The sequence below is a fragment of the Globicephala melas genome, chromosome X (genome assembly GCF_963455315.2).
Source record: "Globicephala melas chromosome X, mGloMel1.2, whole genome shotgun sequence".
NCBI lineage: Eukaryota > Metazoa > Chordata > Mammalia > Artiodactyla > Delphinidae > Globicephala > Globicephala melas.
The window spans coordinates 18,918,820-18,940,833 of record NC_083335.1 but is presented as its reverse complement, the minus strand read 5'-3'; the positions used below and the strand labels follow the sequence as shown (position 1 = coordinate 18,940,833).

The window sequence follows — 22,014 nt, the reverse complement described above, 5'->3', positions numbered from 1 at the left end:
ATTCCTAATGATCTTAGCTGGGCTCCATAGGAAGGGGACAACAGGTACACTAAGTGTGCAGCACGGAGGACGTGAAACGATTTGAAATGATGGGTATCAAATCTAGCCCTTGGCTGTTACCTCAAAAATGTGCACAGGTGATTTTCATGTGGGTTGTCTGCAGATCACACCTGGAGAAATGTGGGACTAGGTACCACGAGTCTACTGTTTGGTGTTTTGGAGCCTAGCTTCTATAACAAGTTTGTTTCCTTTGGACCAGTGCGTTTCAAATTGTAGAGTGCGTCAGAATCACCTGAAGGGCTCGTTAGTGCACAGACTGCTGGCCTCACCCTCAGAGATGCTGATTCAGTAGGTCTGAGGCGTAGCATGAAAATTTACATTCCTCACAAGTTCCCAGGTGAATCTGATGCTACCACACTTTGAGAACTACAGCCTTTGACCAAGCCCCTGTCTCATATGCCCTGGTTCCAGTAACCCAGTTCTTGTCTTAATCCTTCCTGAGTCCTTTTAAAAATGCCTTCGAAATAATTCAGTTTCTCTGGACCTAGAGACTTTCTGACTCTCACCAGTTCTCCCAGGGGCTGAAGCTGAAGTAATACCCAGAACCCCAGCACCAGTGACCTCGCTTCCAGACCTCCCTGTTGCTTGTCTGAAATCCTGCTGTGCTATTTCCTTGACGCCAAACTCTCCTTGACCTTGTATGGTAGCTGTCCCTGGACTTCTCTCTCACCGGCGACTCACCTGTCGGGGCTTCCTCATCCGGCTTAGTGTTGAAACTTGCCTAAATACTTCCCTCATCCCAATAAGTCTGTCTGATATCCTAGCCTCAGCCTCCCACCTGGCCTGGCCCTTGCCCACTGGGCTCCGGTTTTGACACACCATAAATAGAGAGTACCTGCCAAGGGAATTGACCTCGTATGGCGTCTTCTCCACCAACAATGCGAGTGACATCATTGGATGATTGGTTGCTTTGAATGATGTTATCGAAAATTATTTCAGCTTCAGTAGAATTTTCATAGTCCATATTGGAAAAAATAGTCTCAGCACGGGTGAACTTCATACGAGTGTTTGAGACAGAAACTCTTCCACAGGGAAATGGCACTAGACAAATGGAAAAAAAAAATTAGTGTTCTGGTATTTCTCATTGGCAAGCAGAACTTGTATTACAAAAATTGAAAATGAGGCCCATCCTTGTCACTTCTGAGAAGTAGGCCCGTCGATATTTTTTAAAAAATCAAATCAATGAATATAGTCTAAAACTAAAAGGTTAATTGAATTATTTTCATGGAAAGTTTTCAAACCCTTCATGAAAAGGACATTTGGCTCAGGAATCCATCATCTTTATGGAAATAAAAGAGGTGTTCCAGAATTGAATTTTGTAAGACTTTTATAAAGTCTAATGACGTTCTGTTTAGTTTCTTTGCTAAAAAGTCTTACTCTCAAGTACTGTCCCTGAATGGAAATCTGGTGCCATGTAACTTTGATTTTAGAATTAGGTAAATGGGATGTCTGCTGCTTATTGTTAACAGGATTTCTTTCTTTCTTTCTTTCTTTCTTTCTTTTTTTTTTTGGCCGCACCACGTGGCTCATGGGATTTTAGTTCCCTGACCAGGGATAGAACCCGGGCCCTCAGCAGTAAGAGTGCAGAGTCCTAACCACTGGACCACCAGGGAATTCCCAGGGTTTCTTTTGTAGACCAGAATGCCTTCTAGATTCCAAGGTGGACTTTAGGTATCCATTGGGGAGGGATTATCATGATTTAATTACCTGTCTGTTGAGTATTAACCAAATAAGTTATTGATATGATTATTACAGCCACATCTACCTGGGCACTGGCCACCTTTTACCTTGGGTTGGTTTATTTCCTAAGGAAAAGAAATCATCTACTGAAACACTGGGGACAACCAGAATGGAAATTTGTAGTCCAGCAAAGTCACCTCACATTTCATTTCTCACTTTCCTTCTATCCACATTCCTTATAACAGACATTTCTATAGCAACCAGCTGCGGCAGAGTATCATGAAGACAGCATGTGGTTGGGAAAACAAGAAATTAGTTCAAAATACTTATGTATAAATATAAATCATCAACAATAGCTAGAGAAAAGGGACCATTACTATTGAAAGGCAGAAAAGCTTATTTTAGGTTTGGCCTATTTATTCTGCTAAAGCTAAGGCTATATTCAAATATAACACTTAATAGTTGGAGGTGGTTCTCCATTTTTTTTCCTCGCTTATAACAGAGAAGGGCTTATAAGGGTTTAGCTACTATGTATGCTATCTGTCTACACTGGAAGTTAGGTTTCGAAGGTTAAAACAGATATACGCACACACTCCTCCCTCGGTAGGCTAATTTGAAGCAGTGTATGTCAAGAACCAGGTAGAAGGACAGGAGGCAGGCAGGTCCCTGAAGCATTAGAGACTCTTCATTTTAGTGCAGCATGTACACTCTTGGCTTCTGATGCTGCCTTTAATTTCCTCTGCCGGCTGCATTGCTGAGATAGGTATCGAACCCAGTTACAGAGGAATGGTGCGTGATTTAATGTACCAATTTAATAAGATATCAGGCTTTAGAAATGCAAAAGAAATTATATCTAGTTTGCTTCAAAAAGACCCCTCATTTATCAAATGTAATTGGTCCCGCAGAACCTGCTTTTTTCAAAATCCAAGTTTCTACTGCCTTCTTTTTCAGAGAAGAGCAGTATGAGTTTGGAGTGGAGATGCTCTGAACACACCAGTCAGCTGTCAACATGGTGGCATGGTTGGCATGAGTGGGAAACATTGCTTTGTCCACTGCTGTATAGACTGACTGTGCTGATCAGCCTGACACAACTTAAAACAGATGGTTGTCGGAACTGTTGTGATGCCAAGCGTATAAACTCAGCTGAGACCCAAGGATAGGAAATAACTTTCTTGGAGTAAGCCAGACACAACCGGACAGATCATGCTTAAAATTCACTATCCTTGGGCTTCCCTGGTGGCACAGTGGTTGGGAGTCCACCTGCCGATGCAGGGGACGCAGGTTCGTGCTCCGGTCCGGGAGGATCCCACATGCCGCGGAGCGGCTGGGCCCGTGAGCCATGGCCGCTGGGCCTGCGCGTCTGGAGCCTGTGCTCCGCAGCGGGGGAGGCCACAGCAGTGAGAGACCCGCGTACCGCAAAAAAAAAAAAAAAAAAAAAAAATCACTATCCTTGTACTAGAAGCCTATCAGTCAATCACGTACGTATCTTTTATGTTATGGGATTACTACATTAATTTGACTTGGGGAATTACAAATAGGCATACAGAAATCACACAAATCGATTGCTTCATGATATAAGGTCAGAAAAAAATCAGACAGAAAAGAATTCAAACTGAAGACAGTTGCAGAATTTCTATTTAAAATGATGATGCATTTTGAAAAATTAATTTGTCCAAGCTACTAGTCTTTTCTATGATTTCAAAAGGAAGTAGAAACAAGTAGGGCATAAAATTATGTAGGTTAGTTATAATGCAAAAAGTTCAAATATGGATTTGGAGAATGTATCTGCCGAGCTTAAAAAAAAACTTATTTAGATTTTGACCTGCTGGTTCGCAGGACTTTTGGTCTTCTGCAAGTCGGTATCCGGCAGTACAGGAACAAACCACCTTGTTATCAGCGCCCTTTTTACAAAACTGCTTGCATCTGCCATTCTTAATGCTGCATGTCGCATCTGAAAGAAAGCAGAGTCAACAGCAATAGCATCATGTATTTTTTTTAAAGATTTCTTTGATGTGGACCATTTTTAAAGTCTTTATTGAATTTGTTACAGTATTGCTTCTGCTTTATGTTTTGGTTTTTTGGCCACGAGACATGTGGCATCTTAGCTCCCTGACCAGGGATCGAACCCACACCCCCTGCATTGGAAGGGGAAGTCTTAACCACTGGACCGCCAGGGAAGTCCCAGCAATAGCATCATTTAACATGCATTTCTAAAAAGTACATGAAACTACTGACTCCTGTACAGGTCAGATATAAGCTGGGGGCATTCATAGAGAGAAGTGTGTGAAGCTAAGCTTGAGCTAAGAGTAGGAAAAAAAAGATAAAATTCTTAATAAGGCATAAAAATGGTGGCAGCAATATATGTGATTTGGCATAAAACTGAAGTTGTAGATATACTACTTTCACAAAGTCATAGAGTGCAATGAAAAAAGCTGTTTATTAGAGTATAACATATTCCAAAAAGTACCCAGAATTTTGGAATAAGTTTTCACAAGGTGACTGCACTTATTTAAACAGTAAACAGATCAGTACATAGGACGTTATCAACACCCCCAGAAGCTCTCCTGATTCCCCCTTCTGGTCACTATTTCCTCCTTCCCAAAGTTACCTTTACCCTGACTTCTAACAGGGCATTAGTTTTGCCTGTTCACGAAGTTTATATAAGGAGACGTTCCCAATATGTACTCCTCTGTGTCTTTCAGTTAACATTTTGTCTGTGAGCTTCATCCATGTTGTTTTGTATAGCTATAGTTCATCTGCATGCTGTGTAGTATATTCCATTGTATGAATATTACTACCTTCATTCATCCATTTTACTGTGGGTGAATATTTGAGTTGAGTTTCCAGTTTTTGGCTCTTATGTATAATGCTGTAATGAACATTCTTGTACATATCTTTTGGTAACATATGCTTGCATATTTACTGGATATATACTCATGAGTGCAATGATTGGACCATGTGTTCAGATTTAGTAGATACTACCAAGTAGTCTTCTAAGATAATTGTACAAATTTGGATTCCCACCATCAGCGTATGAGAGTTCCAGTTACTGGATATATGTATTGCGGATATCTTCTCCCACTCTTGACTTACCTTTTCACCCTAAATAGTATATTTTGCTGAATAGAAGTGCCTGGTTTTAATATAATCCAGTTTTTCAAAGCAAACTTGAAGCTGGCTGACGTATGTGTCAACACAAGAGAATGAAATAGGGTCCTTTAAGGGAGCTAAATGCCTGAAACGCTATGTGTTGACAATGATAAGCATTCTACTGGCTCATATTTTCTTTACTCTCCTATACAATCTCCCTTATTAATATAAAATACCTTTCTTTGTCTCATACAATGCCTTTTGTCGGGATTCTGTTTTATCTGACATTAAGATAGCTTTGCCAGTTTCTTTTTGTTAGCATTTACCTGGCAAATGTTTTCCCATCCTTTTATTTTAGCCTCCTGGTAGAGTTTTATTTTAGTATCTCTTTTATCAACAGCATGCAATTAGATTTTTAACTCCAGGCTGAAAATTGTCATTAACCCCAATTCACATTAACTGTGATTCCTGATATATTTGGCTTGTTCCTGCCATCTCATTTTCCATTTTCTAATTTGCGTGCTTTCCCTTTGTTTCTCTGATGCGATCTCAATAACAGGAAGTAGCAGGTTTAGGGCTTGCTGGCTGAGACCTGCTGAGTTAAGAGAAACAGGCTCTGCCCTTGGGCCTATTTCTGTCTCTAGAGCAGCATAGGAACACAGTGAATGGAAGGCACCTTCCCCCTTACCTACAGGCTCAACAGCAGTACAGCCTTCAAGAGAAATGCTCACTTGTCAGTGCAGTTAGAACTTGGAGAGTTTGAACATGAGCGACTGTGTTAGCCACCTCTTTGTGCACCACCTTAGTCCCCACCAGCCTCACCCACGTCCGTCCCCAGCACCCTGGTGATCAGCTCTGCATGGACATCCGCTGGCCTCGTCCAGGTGCAGCCTTGAATGGCCTGGGCTCAGATCTGCACTGTGTGCCTCTCGCCTCTTAGCTTGGCGTTCCCGGGTTGATGCTGAGGCCTGGGATGCCACGTGACCTCTAGGGGGCCCCAGCCTGTACAGCCTGGTGATGCAGGGGAGTTAAAGCCCCACAGGCTGAAGTATTGACCATGTGGAGAAGGGTGCTGATGGACAGATTCTTTCACCTCTTCTCCCTCCGAGGCTGACTCTCCTGAGGCCAGCTCACGTGGCTTCTTGGAAAACAGTCCCCGGAGATCAAACAGTCAGTTGCAGATGAGGATGGATGACTCCTTTTACTCTTGGTTCTCCTTTCCTTACTGCCTTACTCCCCCATCCCTTACTTTTGCCCCCCTAGAATTGCACACCCTAATAGATAAGCTTGTGTCAGAGACTCTTTTTTCCTGGGGGATTCCAGGCTAACCGAGTGACTATATGGTTTTGGAGTATATTATGGATTTTTGGGTGACAGATCTAAATTTTCTAATTACATTTTACATAGGTAGCATAGGCTAATGTAATGATTCGCTCATGTTCCTTACTGATACTTCAAGAAATAAGGGGAGGCAAATCAACTGTTACTAGGTGGACAAAGGAACCAGCCTGAGCTTTAACCTTCGCTACCAATAATCCACTAAGTGCATGATCCAAAAAGGTGGCACTTGATCCTTTTTATTTATGTATTTATTTTTTAAAGACCTTTCTCCTCACTACTGGTGATTACACTAGTGGTGATTACATCCCTGAGCTCTTCTCATGTTACTAGCAATCATTTCGTTGCTATAAAGCAACACTAGAGTGTTCAGCCAAATCAAATACCACCTGCAGGGAGTGTTCAGTCAATATGAGATTGTGCTGAGTTCACAGAGGTGGGTGGCAGGTGCTGACTACTTTGGTCCAGGCCATGCACAACGGGAATGGGTAAAGTCAGGGTGCTTTTCCCGATTCTGATGCGGCGTCCTTGGCTAGGTAACTAGACCTCTCTGTCATTTTCCTCATTCGTCATTGCTCTTTGCAGCCCAGTGTGTTGCCGCTGTTGCTGTCCTCTGGCTTGGTTTGCACACGCAGTGGGAAATATTGCTGTCCGACCAGCAGTCTTTTGACCTCAGGTAAAGAACTCGAGTCTGGAAAGAGAATAACAGCACGAGGAGTTCCAGTTGAGAGGTCTGTAGTCCTGGACCTCAGGGACAGTCACTGCGGGCCTCATTCATCAATTGCTTCTTGAGCACTCGGACGTCAGGCACTGTGTTGGGTGTGGGTTCTCCCTGGTCCTGGGGCTGATCTCAGTGCCTAGAATATCTGTGGAAGGACATGTCAGAGCATCTGTTCTTCTCCCTCCGTGTCAGCTAGCACAGATACCTCTTTCTAATTCCCCTCATGCCTACTACAAAGTTATCGTGTTCTGCTTCATTTTACTCTGCCTTCATCTTCCCTGGTATATTCAGGGATGGGAAAACCAAAGCTTGGACAAAAGATGTTCTGTTTAACCAGTGTATCACAGAATATGTTGTTGTTAGGCTAAACTCAAGATATTTTCTTTTTTCTACTCCATAGAAATACGCAGTAAATTAGTAGTGTCTGTGACGTGTTAGCGAAACGAAAAATATAAAAAAGTGTTTATATGCTTGATTTTCTTTCCATCCTCTGTTACTGTGGGGAAATGCCTCTTGTACTCTTTAGAAGGGACAGGAATGACCAAGTTCTTATAGACTTTGATTTATCTGAAAAGGACTCAGATGTGATGTGTAGCTGGGCACATACAGTGGTCTTTATTCCAGCCAAAGGGACACAATAGCCAATTAATTGTTCTAACTAGAAAGCGTGCCCTGAATATTTGCACCTCTCTCCCCTGGAGAGGAGCCTGATGAACAAGAGAAGAGGAAAACAGCAAGGATTTAACAGTGGAAATCGCCTTCCCTTTCCGAGACAGGGTGAAGCAAGGGACTTGGGGCCCAGATACTCCATAAACTGTGTTGTTTTTCTAGCGGCTTTTGAGATTAGTTCTTAGTTCAGTTTGAAGCAACAGCTTAAAGGGGAGTTTGTATATGCTTTTGCTTTCCTCTAGTGTCTGAGATAAAGAGCTTTTTGAGAGAATTCCCACTTTGTTCCTGAACTAAGCAAGCTGGGAGGATTTTTCTAAACCTTGATCAGATGGGCTGGGGGAGCTCAAGACACCCTAGAGGCCAGGTGTAGTGGTGGCTGCAGTGTCACTGCAGAGCCCTGACCAAACCAAAACGTGGGGAACCCGAAAGGCCTGAGATGGTGCCCGTTGTAGACCTAGCACTCTTGCTGTGTAGACTGTAGCCTCACACACGTAGCAAAACCTGTTATAGCAGTTTTGTGCTTATAGCTACATTCCTCAGGGCTCTTTGCCTCTTTTAAAGTGTCTTTATTTTTAAACTAAAGACATTTAGGAATATTTAATACCAAACACTGTTTTCAGTTATACTTTGCTACCACATGCCCTTCATTCTTAACAGAGACCAGTTGAGTCGTTCATTCCCTCAGCTCCAATAGTTATATTATTTAAGCTGATACTCCATCAGTTTCTGTAGGTTTCCATGATAGCAGAATCGGATTTATCTAGGTCAATCTGAACTTGAAATTATAACCTTTCAGATGAAAGTAGCACTTCAGAGGTGTTGAGCCAATGAACACACCCATAGGAAAGGGAACCCAGACATCGGTTTGTCCCCATGCTGGGAAGCCTGCAGGAGTGGGAGTCCAAGCCTGGGGTACAGTTCATCCACCTGCATCTCCTTTTTTCTTTTTTTTTTTAAAATGTTTTTGCCCTGCCACCTTTTCTTTTTCCTATCTTCTATTCCTTTTTATCTTTTGGATCTCAAAGGAAGATGATCAATGGATTTCTCTTTAGCACTGAAAGGATTTCTGAACAGCATTAGAGATGACTTTTTCCCTTCTCAATAGGACAAGTGCAGCTGCTGCGTTTCATTTTGTTTTATGCCCTTTTCATCTGTGTGTCAGGTGGGTTGCCATAACGCCTTAATAGAGTCTTGCTAATTTTCTACTCTTTGCCCTTAGTCATGTAGCCTGTGGTGCTAGTCATGTAGCCTGTGGTGTTAAATTCTTTCCCTAGGACTGCATCTCTATTCTTCTGGAGTTTCAGAGGAGAAAGAGAACCCGTCATTAGCACTGTATGCTTTTCACAATCAGATACCAGTAATCCTGCATCCAGAGGTAATAAACAAGTAGGTAAAGGACTTTGGGGTTTACTGTTCCAGTTGCCAAAATCTCAGAACAAAAAGATTCTAGGATATGCAAAGAAAAGATGCACAATGATCCTAGATTTTCTATGTAATTCTTTCAGCGTAATCAGTATAGTCAAATTCAGGAATGAGTTTTGATTTTTGTCAACAAATTTCATATGTGAAGTGGTTCGTATGCGTGGAGAAGTGCCTAGTATATGGGAGAATTGGCCTTCCCATACCCCAATTCTTTACTTAGTTGACTTCCACTGCTTTTGTTGATAGCAATTTAGTCACGAGTTCTAACAATTTTATGGGTCAGTTTTCTTTGTGTTTTGTGGGTAGCAGTTAGAAGAATGGGTTTTGGCCAAACCAACTGAAGTTCAAGTCCTGGCTCAACTGTTTACTGCTTCTGTGATTTTTGAGCTGTTTGAGCTGCACTTTTCTCATTTGCGTAGAATGGAGAGGATAATGGTGCTGACTACATGTGGTTGTATTGAGGATGAATATGCTAATGGAACATCATTACCACTTCCTACTAGCTACCAAATCTTACTATTGTTCTTCATCTAGTTTCTTGAGCACATCCTGGAAACTATGACTGCAGATAAAATGAATGTTTATAAGCTTTGAAAGTATGTTTTATACAATGGAATATTATTCAGTCTTCAAAAAGAAGGAAATTCTGTCATAATCAACAACATGGATGAGCCTGAAGGACATTATGGTAAATGAAACAAGCCAGTCTTAGAAGGACAAATGCTGCATGATTCCACTTATATGAGATGTCTAAAAATAGTCCAACACATAGAAGCAGAGAATACAATGGTGCTTGCCAGGGGCCAGGGGGAGGGGAAAATGGGGAGTTGTTGTTTAGCAGGTATCAAGTTTCAGTTATGCAAGAGGAATAAGGTCTAGATGTCTGCTGTACCGCATAGAGCCTAGAGTTAGCAGTACTGTATCATACACTTCAAAATTTGTTGAGTGTAGATCTCATGTAAATGGTTCTTTACCACAATTTAAGAGAAAATTATGATACATACACATTGCATTTTCCAGTTGCATCTGGTTTCAAAGGGAAATTTTGAACCACGAGTAATCCAAAGATAGTTACTTACCTAATTCACAGTTTTTTCCTTCAAATCCAACTTGACACCAACATTCATAGGAATTAATGTCATCCTTGCACAGGCCACCATTTAAACATGGATTGGACTCACACTGATCTCCATCTTCGAGATAGATTAAGAAGTTGAATTAGCAGATCCATTGCTTAGAATGCTTAGTCTTCCCTGCACAGACTCATGGAGAGGGGAGCCTGATTTTAGGGTCAGAGCAAGACTGCTGACCTGGAAACCAGCTGCTTATGGGATGTCCCTGTCTTCCTAAGTTTCTAAAAACAAGTAAAGGTTCTTAGGCTAACATTGTCCTAGGAAATGGCCCCGAGGAAGGCATGTACATTGTTTATGTAACTGAAGGGAGGAGGAAGAGGGAAAAGAACGTCTGAATATAGAGATGTACTCTATCAGCAGAGTGTGAGAAGAATTTTCAATCCTTCCTTATCGAACGATGATATAGTTAATTCTCAATGAAATCACATTGCTTCAACAATCATCTATGTGTTGTACAAGGCTTGCTCTGTCACAGGTCTTGTAGAGCAAGCTGAGCTAGGTAACAGCAACTCCACTCATGAGCTTGGTAACAGATAGCAACTCCACTCAGGGACCTGGCAGCCTAGGCATGGCGCACATGCATTCACTTCCTCATCTTATCACTTCACTTTTTTTTTTTTTTTTGCGGTATGCGGGCCTCTCACTGTTGTGGCCTCTCCCGTTGCGGAGCACAGGCTCCGGACGCGCAGGCCCAGCGGCTATGGCTCACGGGCCCAGCCGCTCCGCGGCATGTGGGATCCTCCCGGACCGGGGCACGAACCCACGTCCCTTGCATCGGCAGGCGGACTCTCAACCACTGCGCCACCAGGGAAGCCCCATCACTTCACTTTTAAGCAGAGTATGCAGTGATCATTCCAAACAGTACAAAAGATGCTTTACTCCTGAAAGATATTCTACTGTCTGTGATTAGGTCCCAGATGGTTTGGTAAAGTGAGAAACAACTTTCAATACAAAGAATTAAAAAAGAAAAAGTTCTGAAAATGTGCTTTATTTATATATAGATTGGCTATGTTTCCTTCCCACCTTTCCTGAAGTTTCTACATTTGCAGAGTTCTGGAGAGCCTTTGAGAATACTGGTCATCAGAAAACAGCAGGAAGGAATAGGTAAGAGGGGAAGGGTCAGGATGTGGAGGGAGCCTTTAAGTCTGGTTTCTGAGAGCTCTGCCTCCATCTGTACTTCTAAGGAAGCTTCAGGAGAAAGGGATGCATAGAGCCAGAAGGGAGGCTGGTGTGCACTGTGAGCTGAGAGAGAGCCCTGAAGAAAACTGGGAGCAAGATCAGCAAGGCTTAATGTATGAGTAACAAAAGAGTAAGTGATAAAGATGGTGTAAGAATAAAACAGTGAACGAAAGGGGGCAATTTAAGAGAAATTTCTAATGGTCGTTCATATTTTAGAGCCAAGCTCCGTGACATCTAGTGTGTGGCCCCCTGCCTGCTCTAGGGACAGCAGGAGAGTGTCTGTCGTGCTCGCTGTCAGGAGCATGTGTCTAGGTCCCACTGGCTGGGGGTTAGCACCCCTTTCTTAGGAATAGTCCCTCTCTGGAAAACTGCTTGTTGTAAAAATTAGACCTTGCCCCCTCTGCCCCTTGATCCAGTGTGCTTTTGCACAGATACTTCAGTTTGTTCCAATTCTATAAAAACAAAATACGTTATCTCTGGTTTATTATTATTGATGTTCAGAACTGGTCCAAAAAAACGAGCCACATTTGCACTTTATATTACAGACCAATGGAGCTGAATTATTTAGGATGTTTCACTGAAAGGCTCTGGGCTTGCAGCCAGCTACACAGCAACTCATTTGCTGAGACATATCTTTAAAATGAGTGTCATTTCATCCCGCATTTAGTCCTCCTTTGGGTGCTTGTCTGTGTGTACTTCGGGCTGAAGCAAAGCCACAGACTGTAGGGGTCAAAGACAACAAGGGACAAGACCTTGCCAAGTGAGAGCTTCCTGTTTAAGCCTACCAGGTGGTGGTTTAATGAATAACTGCATTTAGATTTGAAGGCCGGGAGGGGTAATAGAGAAAGTGGGGATTGGGCAGTGGAGAATTTGGCTGCTCTTCTGGGCTCCATGACTCCCTAGCTGGGTGACCTTTGACAAGTCATTTAACCTCCCTAAATCTCAGTTTCTTCTTCTGTAAAATGAGGTTCATAGTGCTTTGCTCACAGGGTTGGTGTGAGGATTAAAGGTGACAGGCACTCTGTAAAGGGCTGGGCAGATGCTGGTTAATGTGGTTGGGTGATGTTTCCTCTTCACCAGGCTCCTTACTTGGTGAGATGATGGAAGAGAGTAGGGCAGGAGTGAGGGGCCTGCGACCCTACCATGTGAGAAAGCCCAGACAGGGAGAAACAGCATAGACTATTTTGGGGGGGTTGGGAATCTCGACTGCAAAGTGAAAATAAGCCGTGGAGTTGGGTTTTCTTTTTCTCTTTTCTTGTTTTTTTATTTTTAGCAGACAAAGCAGTAGTGACAGTGTAAAAAATTAATAAACGGAAACCTCAGTTAAGTAGAGTCAAGAGGGACTTCCCTGGTGGCGCAGTGGTTAAGAATCCGCCTGCCAGTGCAAGGGACACGGGTTCGAGCCCTGGTCCGGGAAGATCCCACATGCCGCGGAGCAACTAAGCCCGTGCGCCACAACTACTGAGCCTGCGCTCTAGAGCCCGCGAGCCACAACTACTGAGCCCATGTGCCACAACTACGGAAGCCCTCGCGCCTAGATCCCGTGCTCCTCAACAAGAGAAGCCACCGCAGTGAGAAGCCCGCGCACCACAAGGAAGAGTAGCCCCCGCTCGCCGCAACTGGAGAAAGCCCGCCTGCAGCAACGAAGACCCAACGCAGCGAAAAATAAATAAATAAATTTATTAAAAAAAAAAGTCAAGAGACTGGAGGGCAGAGCTCTCATGCCCTATGACAATAGCAGAGCCCAACGGAAAGAAGACAGACTCCTTTCTTGGCAAGGACTAAGCCAATGAAAAGCCAGGGACTCTTTGTTTACTGTAGCCCTCCTTACTTCCTTTTCCCCTCTCTGAAGGAGTTGTCTGTCCCCTACCATGCAGGGACTTGCACGTGGCTCATGGTGGTTGTAGACCCTGAATTGCAATTCTCTGCTGATCCTGAATAAACCCATCTTTGCTGGAGTCTGTTTGTTTCAGATCAACAACAGAATCATGCCCTTGATGTTTTCCAGGTATCTTTACCTGAGTTACAGTAAACAACACAGCCTGTGACCTAGAAGTTAGGGAGCCAACTTCAAAATATGGTGTTTAAGAGATACTGATGAACCTCTACTCACAGGTGGGGGGCCAACTGGGTGGGGGGGTGGGCAATGAAGGGACCATGAGAGTTTAAATGCAGCCAGGAATGTTTGGGGAGGAAAGGTAGAAATTGATTTGCTTTAAAATACAAGATTCAAAATTTTAAATAGATTAGAAATAGAGAATAAAAAGACTTATTTGGACTAACTGTAGGGCAATACCTTAGTAGAGAGTTGGCGTGGTAGCATTCATTACTAAGAACGAGGAAAGGCAGATAAAGCAGATGTAACAGAATGGACCTCTTCTTCCCTCATGATTTAAAAACAAAGTGGAGAAATTATGAGTTACAAGAGTATGAATAAGTCCATTAGTGTCTACAGAATAGAATCTGGGAAAATAGAACTGATGGAATTCAGTGAATTGGCTGTCCAGGTTAGTTTCTGTCCATGCAAATAGTCTTAGGTAAATCAAGCTGGGAAAGTTACACTGCCTCAAAATCCTGCTGCTGGATTTTAAATTAGTTTTAAAACTTAGTTGTCATTAAAGTTTTGACTTTTCCTCCTTTTGGTCAATTCATTCAACAAATATTTACTCAGTGCTTCTGTACCAGATACTGTTCGAGGTACTAGGACTACATCAATAAACAAAACAGTTGAATACCCCTGCCAACATGAAGCTTACATTCTAGTGAGGTGGGAGACATAAATAGTATACATAAGACCATTATATGATACCTCAGTGGTGAAAAGTGCTATGAAAAATAATAGAGCAGGATACGGTGTCTAAAGTGATGGGGTTATGGGGGGGCAGGTTGAAGTATTAATAGATGATCAAGGCAGGCTTCATTGAGAGGGTGACATTTGGGTAAAGACCTGAAGGAGGTGAGTGAGTGAGCCTAGGGGAACCTGGCAGAGGAACCTTCCACAGTAAAGGAACAATCAAGTCTAAGACTTTGAAATGGAAGCATTCCTAGAGCATGCAAGGAGCCGCAGCAGCCCAGGATGTGTGAGGAGGAGAGGAGGTCAGAGGGGCAGCGGGGAGGGAGGGGCTGGGCAATCAGGAGGGCCTTGCAGGCCGCCAGAAGGAGGAGCACTTTTAAGCAGTAGACATGTAAGTCAGTCAGCATTCTCTGATTCTCTGCTGAGGATGGCAAACTCTCATTCAGTCCCAGATGCAATTCTCTTTGGTCTCTCCCTTCCAGATTCCTGGGGTGGAACGATGTTCCTTTTGAAGCCCTAGGAAGAAGTAAGCGTATCTGCCAGAGGATATCTCCCACGCTGGCATAAACCTGGAGTCTCTCACCATTCAATTTTGGGTAAAAAGAGTTGGACTTATTTTTCTGAGCCCTTTTGACACAGTTTAATATATTATCTGTTTACACAGAAGAAAAAAATACATAATTCTCAAATGTTTCGTATACTAGAGGATAAAATGAATTGCTTACCAACATACTGCTTCCAAAATTCAGTCTATAACGAAAAAGAAGACAAGTTAATGGTACTATTTAAAATGTTTTCGATTTGATTCCTTCTCTATTATAACATTTGTAAAACACGTGTATGTATAGATATTTTAAAATTCCAAAGAGAAGTATGGTCCCCCCACCTTTTCTTTTTAAAGGTTTTCTATTCTTTGCTCTGCATCTGAAGGATGGTATGTGGAAATACTCACAGTTTTCTCAGTGTTTTCAAAAACTTCTCGTGCTTCTTCAAAACTACACTTTTCTTCTATACATTCTCTCTCAAGGTTCCCTCGAACAAACTCTTCCAATTTACCTGAATTATACCTCTTTGGCCGATTCAGAATTTTGGTGGCATTTTCACGATCAAGAAAAACTGAAATTTAAAAGAAAAAGAGAACATCATGAAAATTAAATACATCTCTTAAGAAAGGCTTTCTTTTTAATCCAAGTAATCCCAAAGCCAATTTATCTTTGGGGCATGGAGCCAAAATCTATGATGTTCTCATGGCACTGTATACACATGGAGATTTAGGAATTAAAATTCAATTTTACTCTTAGTCAAGAGAACTCTGGTAATGAAAGGTCAGATTTTCAATCATATTTGAATTTACTCTGGATGAAAAGGAAAGTTCTGAGATAAGCAGTTAACTTCACACTTTGTCATCATTTGAAAATAACTAATTGCAGATCCTTGCAAGGTGATCCATCACGCTGGCCGGGCTGTGCTTACAGGACGCAGTTGCCCAAATGACTTTGGAGCACATTTCCCTTGGAAGAGCAGAAGCCTAAATGCAACCCTGCTGTCTCTCACTAGATATTAAAGAAAAACCACTGCATTCATGTTTTTTTAACCTTCAGACTCACAGCACCTTAAGTTGGCACGTGTTCTAGGAATACCAGTGACATAAGTCTTTCTCTGGGATACAGGATGTGGTTTATTTTAGCTCTGACTGTCTAGCCTGTTAGGAATGCACTCCTGAACTCTGGGATTGAGGTCCCTAACCTAATTCTCCACCCCAGCCCCTCCCCGCCACTCTCCATACCTCAGTCTCTTCTTTCTGTTTCACTCTCTGTCTCTGTGCGTGTTTCTCTCTAGATAGACAGATATAGATGTAGTATCTGTATCTATAACTAATAACAGGAACTCAAGAAGCTGCCTGGAGTTATTCCTTTCTTCTAGAGAGTGTCTGATACCATCTCAACAGGACGAGGTGTTTATAACGTGAACTCTCCAGGGCATTTTGGGACTGTTTTCTCATTAGCGCCAAAAAAAAAAAAAAAAAAGAAAGGAAAAGAAACAAACCGAAGTTCCTTATTTCCATTGCAGCTGTTCGCTTTATGGAGCCTTCTAGTCCCTTAAAAGCCTCTCACTTTTCTCTTGCTCTTCAAGTCCCCTTGGGCTTTACTTTTTCCCTGAATTTAGCTTAGACTTTTTCTCTTCAACTCTTCCCTTGCCAACCTTCTCAGTTCCCTTCACCCCTTCTTCAGTGCTGCAATACCCCGCAATCCCAACCACTAGGTCAGTGCCGCCAGCTGCCTCTTCCTTCCCTTCCCAGGCAGCCAGGCGCCCTGGGAGAAAGCCACAAGCTGCAATTGGGTGCCACGGCATATCGACACCTCCCAGCCTCCACCAGGCCCTCCTCTCTGCTTGCCAGTTCATGTGCTTGGCCCTGGGCGCTCCTACAGTAGCATCTGTGTCTGTATCCATTTACAGTGTGGTCTAGTGGAAAAATAGGGGTTTGGAGTCAGAGCAGACACACCTGGATTTGAATCACATGTCTACCAGCTATTGGCAGTGAGATCTCAGGCAGGTCACATAAACTCCGCAGCTTAACTTTGTCAAGTGTAAATGGGTATAACAGTAGTATCATCAGACTGTCTACCTCCCAGCGTTGCTGACAGGATCAGTGAGATAATGTGTACAGGCTGGTGTATGTTGGTTTTCTCTCTTCCTTTCTACTCCTCTGTCTGGTCTGCCTCCCTAATTTTCTCAATTCCCTTTTTATTTAATGCACTTTTCTGTGGCTCTTTCTCTTCTTTACCGCCATCCATGTAATGAAACGACTACTGTCAGGATCAGCAATGACCTCCTAAAGGGTAATTTTGAGCTTCTGTATTTCCTGCCTGCTCTGAAACATTTCTAATTGTTGATCTTTCCGTCTTCAGGGTGCTCTTTTCATGAAATCACTCTCTCCTGGTTCTCCTCTTCGCTCTGATTCTTGTTATTCATCCACCACTTGCATCCATTCATTCCCCTTCTTCTGCTTGCCCCTTATATGTTCAGAGTTCTCCCAGGCTCCAGCCTCCAGCTTCAGCCTTGTCCCTCTTCACTCCATACATCCTTGCTAGGACCAGGGCTGGGGTGAGGTAAACAAGGCCCCTAGGGCACAGAATCTACGGAGTCACTCTCTCTCAGTGTGTGCAAGTATGTTTATGCCCTGCTTGCCTCACCCTAGTCCAGCCCCGACTCAACACAATTTTCTGAGCACTCACTACTGCCAGGCACTGTACTAGGTGCCACAAGATCCATGCTCACTCCCTGGATCCTCACACACGTGGTTGTAACTACTGTCTATAGGACAGTGAGTTCCGAATATTCATCTCCAGTCAGATATATCTTCGGAATTCCAGATTGTCTTTCTTTGTAACTGTCCATTGTCATGTGGCTGATAAGAGCTGATGTTTATTTAATGCTTCTGATGTGCTGGACAATGTGCTTGGTGCTTTGCATCCATTATTTCATTCCCTTCTCACGGCAGTCCCATGAGAGAGGTGCTGTCGTCTCATTTTCGTAAATCAAAAACTCGGAGGTTCAGAGAGGTTAAGTGATTTGCCCCAAGTGATATATTAAAGTGTCAGAGCCAGAATTTAGACATTGGCAGTCAGACCACACAGTCCATGCTCTTAGGCACTGTGCTGTATCCCAAATGCTCAAGACATGGTCTTTCCACTTCCTCTAAACCCGTTCCCCTTCCATACGCAGGTGGTTAAGTCATATCATTTCTACTTCCTCAGTGTCACTTGCATTCCATTCCCTCTTCTCTGTCTGTACAGCTAATGTCCAGGTTCAGGCCCTCATGCCTTCCCTGGATGATTACAGTAGCCTCAAGACTGGTCTCCCCTTGTCTGGCCGCCCCTTCCTCACACAGGTCATGAGAATGTTGCCAGGCTGAGCAGCCTGAGTCAGCCATCAGTGGTATTCATGTTTACACTTCTGATGACTCCACATTGCATTCCGTTGTCCAAACTCCTTCATTTAGGGCCTTCCTTATCTGATGACCTGACCCTGCCTCACCTGTCATATTCAATATTGAAAACATACTTAGTTCCTGAAAGACCTCACATTCTTTGTGGATCTGGATCTCTGCACGTGAGTGATCCTCTCTTCACAGGATGACCTAGATCAGTCATTTAAGGAGAGAGTACCTACTTATTCTTTAAGACCCAGCTCAAAATATGGTCTCTCTGTCAGTGTCTCCCCAGTTAATGTGTTCCTTTCTCTGTGCCCCTTTAGCAGCTGGTATACATCTCCTCATGTTATATTGAAATCTCTCAGCTGACCTCATGGTACTTTAGGTCAAAGAGGGAATCTGGTTTATCCCCAAGCCCCTAGTACCTTGCCACAGTACCTGGCACCGTAGTAGTCACCTAGTTTTGTAAAGTTTTGTAAAGTGTGTGGACTGAAGCTGTCTTTCATTTATTTCATTCATTCATTCTAAATGAAAGACAGGTTGGGTCCATATGCTTTACAAAACTGAATTGGTTTTATGGAACACATTTGATTTCAAAATTCTAAATTGATACAATAATATCTAAGGGCAGCAGCCATGAAAATGCAACATCTCAGAAAATCATTCATAGAAACTGCTTTTAGAAGCCAGTGGTGGTTCAACAGTAGAGGAGAGCACTGCATCAACACTGTCCGTCCTTAGGGAAGGCGCCTTGGTGCTCTGCTCAAGGACCTATTATCTCTGACTAAGGTGACTCTGGAATCACACTGCCTTTCTCCTCACCATTGTCTGAGGGTCATATATTTAACCTCCCTTCGGGCTTATCTCTTCTAGTCATTATTTCCCAAGCTGTGAAATCCTAGTCCTTCTTTTTTTCTCTGAATCTATCCTTTTTCCTACATCTGAGGTTTCAAGGGGGCAGCAGTCCTCTTAAAATTTACTCCATCATCTCAGCACTTATCTTGAAGGAAGGGTTTGGATCCTTTGTCCTCCTAGATCTCACACTGATGAGATGTGTGTAAAGACGTAGCATTCTGTCTTACTTTGTGAGTGTTCACGCTGAATTTCTTTATTGTTTGACTCTAGCCAGTTTGCTGGCTTGATTTAACCTCTGCATTCTCGCACCATTATTTCTGCATTTCAGTGTGACATCATGTCTGGAGTGGGAACCTCGGGCCAGTCTGCTTTCTGGGGATGCTTAGGGTTGGCACCCCTGATCCTCCACTGTCAGCTACTAGATTTGATCATAATAGGTTGACAAGTAAGTGTGATAAATGCTTCCTGTGAGAACATGCTGTTTGTCTAAATGGGGTAATTTCTTCCCTATGTGCCTGCCTTTGGGGAATGCATAAAGTCAGTAAAGTTGTGAAAAAAAACCAAGTGATGTAAATTGCTTTAACTAAGTTCCTACTCGACATCAATTCTTGTACTTGCTTTGCTGTCCTAAGAGCTCAAGTGAGTACTGAGTTTCCCCCTGTATTAACTCCGAGATGTTTAGAATCAGACAAAATAATTTCTTCCTCACCCATGGAAAACTTCAGTGATAAATAACAACTTACTAATGAAAGGTTTGTATTTTAACTAAAACTTTCAATTGAAGGTATATAATTTTATAGACTAAAAATTAGAGGCATGACTCATTAAATAGTTATAAAGTTTTGAATCACATCATGTCTTAAAATCAAACTTTGTGTGTAAATAAAACCATTGTTTTTGCTTTAATGTTTCCCATTTTGATTTCAAAATAATGAGTTAAAACCCCACAAAATGACAGTTAATTTTTTCTCCACATTCGGCTGTTTCCTTGTTAAAACATTTCCCCCTTCTATTTATTTTTTTAACCAAGGAGATGACTTTTCCAAGGAATTACATTGTCAAATTATAAGCCCAACAGTGTCCATTAAAAAAATGTACTATAAACATTGTAAATCTATTTAGTTTTAAAAATGAGGAAGAACCAGCACCAGAGAACTAGTACTCACCAACCCACATGCTAACTAGTAGAATCTTAAACATTGTGGTCAAATCCTGTAATCATTATTTAATGAAGAAGACAGCCCCAGACGTTTCTATATATAAAAGCCAAGCACATTGAATGTATCTTTATAAAGGAAACAAACCTGTACATTCAGCACTGAGTAGATATCCTAAAAGGCAGATGGTGACGAGGCCCGGTGATTCTGCCATGATCATGTTCAGGCACCGCATAACCTTTGCTAGTAGATTGTGCAAGTAGCAAGGTTGACAATTGTTCCAAAGTACAAGCTGAGCTGTATTTACTTCTGGGAAACAATGTCCATCTCCCTCAGTGGGTCTTTGGGCTGTTTCCGATGTCCTCTTGGGTTAAATGAAGAGAGGAGGCAGTGGCCATTGTTAAACTTCACCTCTGATTCCATGGGCTTCTGTCACTGTGGCTGATCTGAGGCTGAAACAGGAAGTGACCCATCATTAGAATAGGGGGAGGTATAATGCGGCTGCAGTTGCTGTGGCAGCAAAATTCATCATAGGATCCATCTTATCCTTGTCAGGGAGCATTAATGTCTTATAGTTGAAAGGTAAAGAGATGGAAAGAATGAAGTCATTTTGTCACCCACCTTAAAACGTCACCACTGCTGATAATCTCGAGTCACCTGGTGGATCCTTTATGTTCCTCCTCGTAACAAGGAGCTTATAAACTTTGTTGTGCTGTGTACCCATATGGTGAAACATATGGGTCCTGTCTCAGAACACATGTATGTATATGCATATATACTTATGTATAGAAAATAAATGTTATAAATATTATTATATAGTAGTTCATATTGATATACCACTTCACATGTAATATAAAAAACTCATAATAGTATACCAACATTTACCTACCATTCTTTGTGCTGTTGTGATACATTTTATTTCTAAATTAAAAAAAATTTTTTTATTGGAGTATGATTGCTTTACAATGTTGTGTTAGTTTCTGCTGTACACTGAAGTGAATCAGCTATATGTATACCTATATCCCCTCCCTCTTGGACCTCCCCCTCCCATCCCACCCATCTAGGTTGTCACAGAGCACCGAGCTGAGCTTCCTGTGCTTTACAGCATGTTCCCACTAGCTATCTTTTTTTTTTTTTTTTTCGGTACGTGGGCCTCTCACTCCCACGGCTCTCCTGTTGCGGAGCACAGGCTCCGGACGCGCAGGCTCAGCGGCCATGGCTCACGGGCCCAGCCGCTCCGCGGCATGTGGGATCTTTCCGGACCGGGGCACGAACCCGTGTCCCCTGCATTGGCAGGCGGACTCTCAACCACTGCGCCACCAGGGAAGCCCCTAGCCATCTATTTTATGCATGGTAGTGTATATATGTCCATCCTGATCTCCCAGTAAACCCTATATTACCTTATTCTGCCTCACGCAGTCAACAGTCTTTCAAAGAAATTTAAAAATGGGGAAAGATTTTATATTTAGTCACATTTTCTTCATTTCTTTGTGAGGACCCAAATTTCAGTCTGTTACGGTTTTTCATTATTGTGAAGAATTTTCTTTAATAATTTTGATAGCGTAGGTCATCTTTTGATGAATTTTCTCAACTTCCGTTTATTTGAAAATGTCTCCATTTTACCTTCATTTAAAAAAAGTAATTTGGCTGTATATACAATTCTAGGTTGACATTTTTTTTTCTTTCAGCACATTAAAGAAGTCATCCTGTTGCCTTTTGGCATGCATTGTTTCTGATGAGAAGGCAGTGAATATTATTATCATTTCTTTTCAGCAGTTGGACTACAATGAGCCAAGGTATTCTTGGGGTTCATTGAGATTCTTGGATCTGTGGCATTAAAATTAGGAAAATTCTTGGATCTTATTTTTCAAAATTTTGTTTTAAAATAATTACAGTTATGGGAAATTGCAAAAACAATACAGAGAAGTCCCATATACCTTTCACAATGTTTATATCTTACATAAATATAGTAATATAATATC

The 22,014-nt window shown here is 42.3% G+C and overlaps 1 protein-coding gene and 1 non-coding gene across 3 annotated transcripts in view; both read right to left on the bottom strand.

Moving 5' to 3' along the window:
* F9 (coagulation factor IX) overlaps positions 1-20,267 on the bottom strand; it is a 28,060-nt gene extending 7,793 nt beyond the window's left edge. The window contains exons 1-6 of one of the 2 annotated variants that reach the window (XM_030844663.2): positions 20,180-20,267; positions 15,039-15,202; positions 14,812-14,836; positions 10,060-10,173; positions 3,563-3,691; positions 896-1,101 (exon numbers count right to left, since the gene is read on the bottom strand). In XM_030844663.2, coding sequence (XP_030700523.1) covers positions 896-1,101; positions 3,563-3,691; positions 10,060-10,173; positions 14,812-14,836; positions 15,039-15,202; positions 20,180-20,267 — 726 coding nt within the window. The remainder of the gene's footprint in view (positions 1-895; positions 1,102-3,562; positions 3,692-10,059; positions 10,174-14,811; positions 14,837-15,038; positions 15,203-20,179) is intronic. The other variant, XM_030844664.1, reaches the window with a different exon arrangement.
* Positions 1,601-1,673, bottom strand: TRNAK-CUU (transfer RNA lysine (anticodon CUU)). The gene has a single exon. It is a non-coding gene; the product is annotated as a tRNA-Lys (tRNA).
* Positions 20,268-22,014: the final 1,747 nt, after the last annotated feature.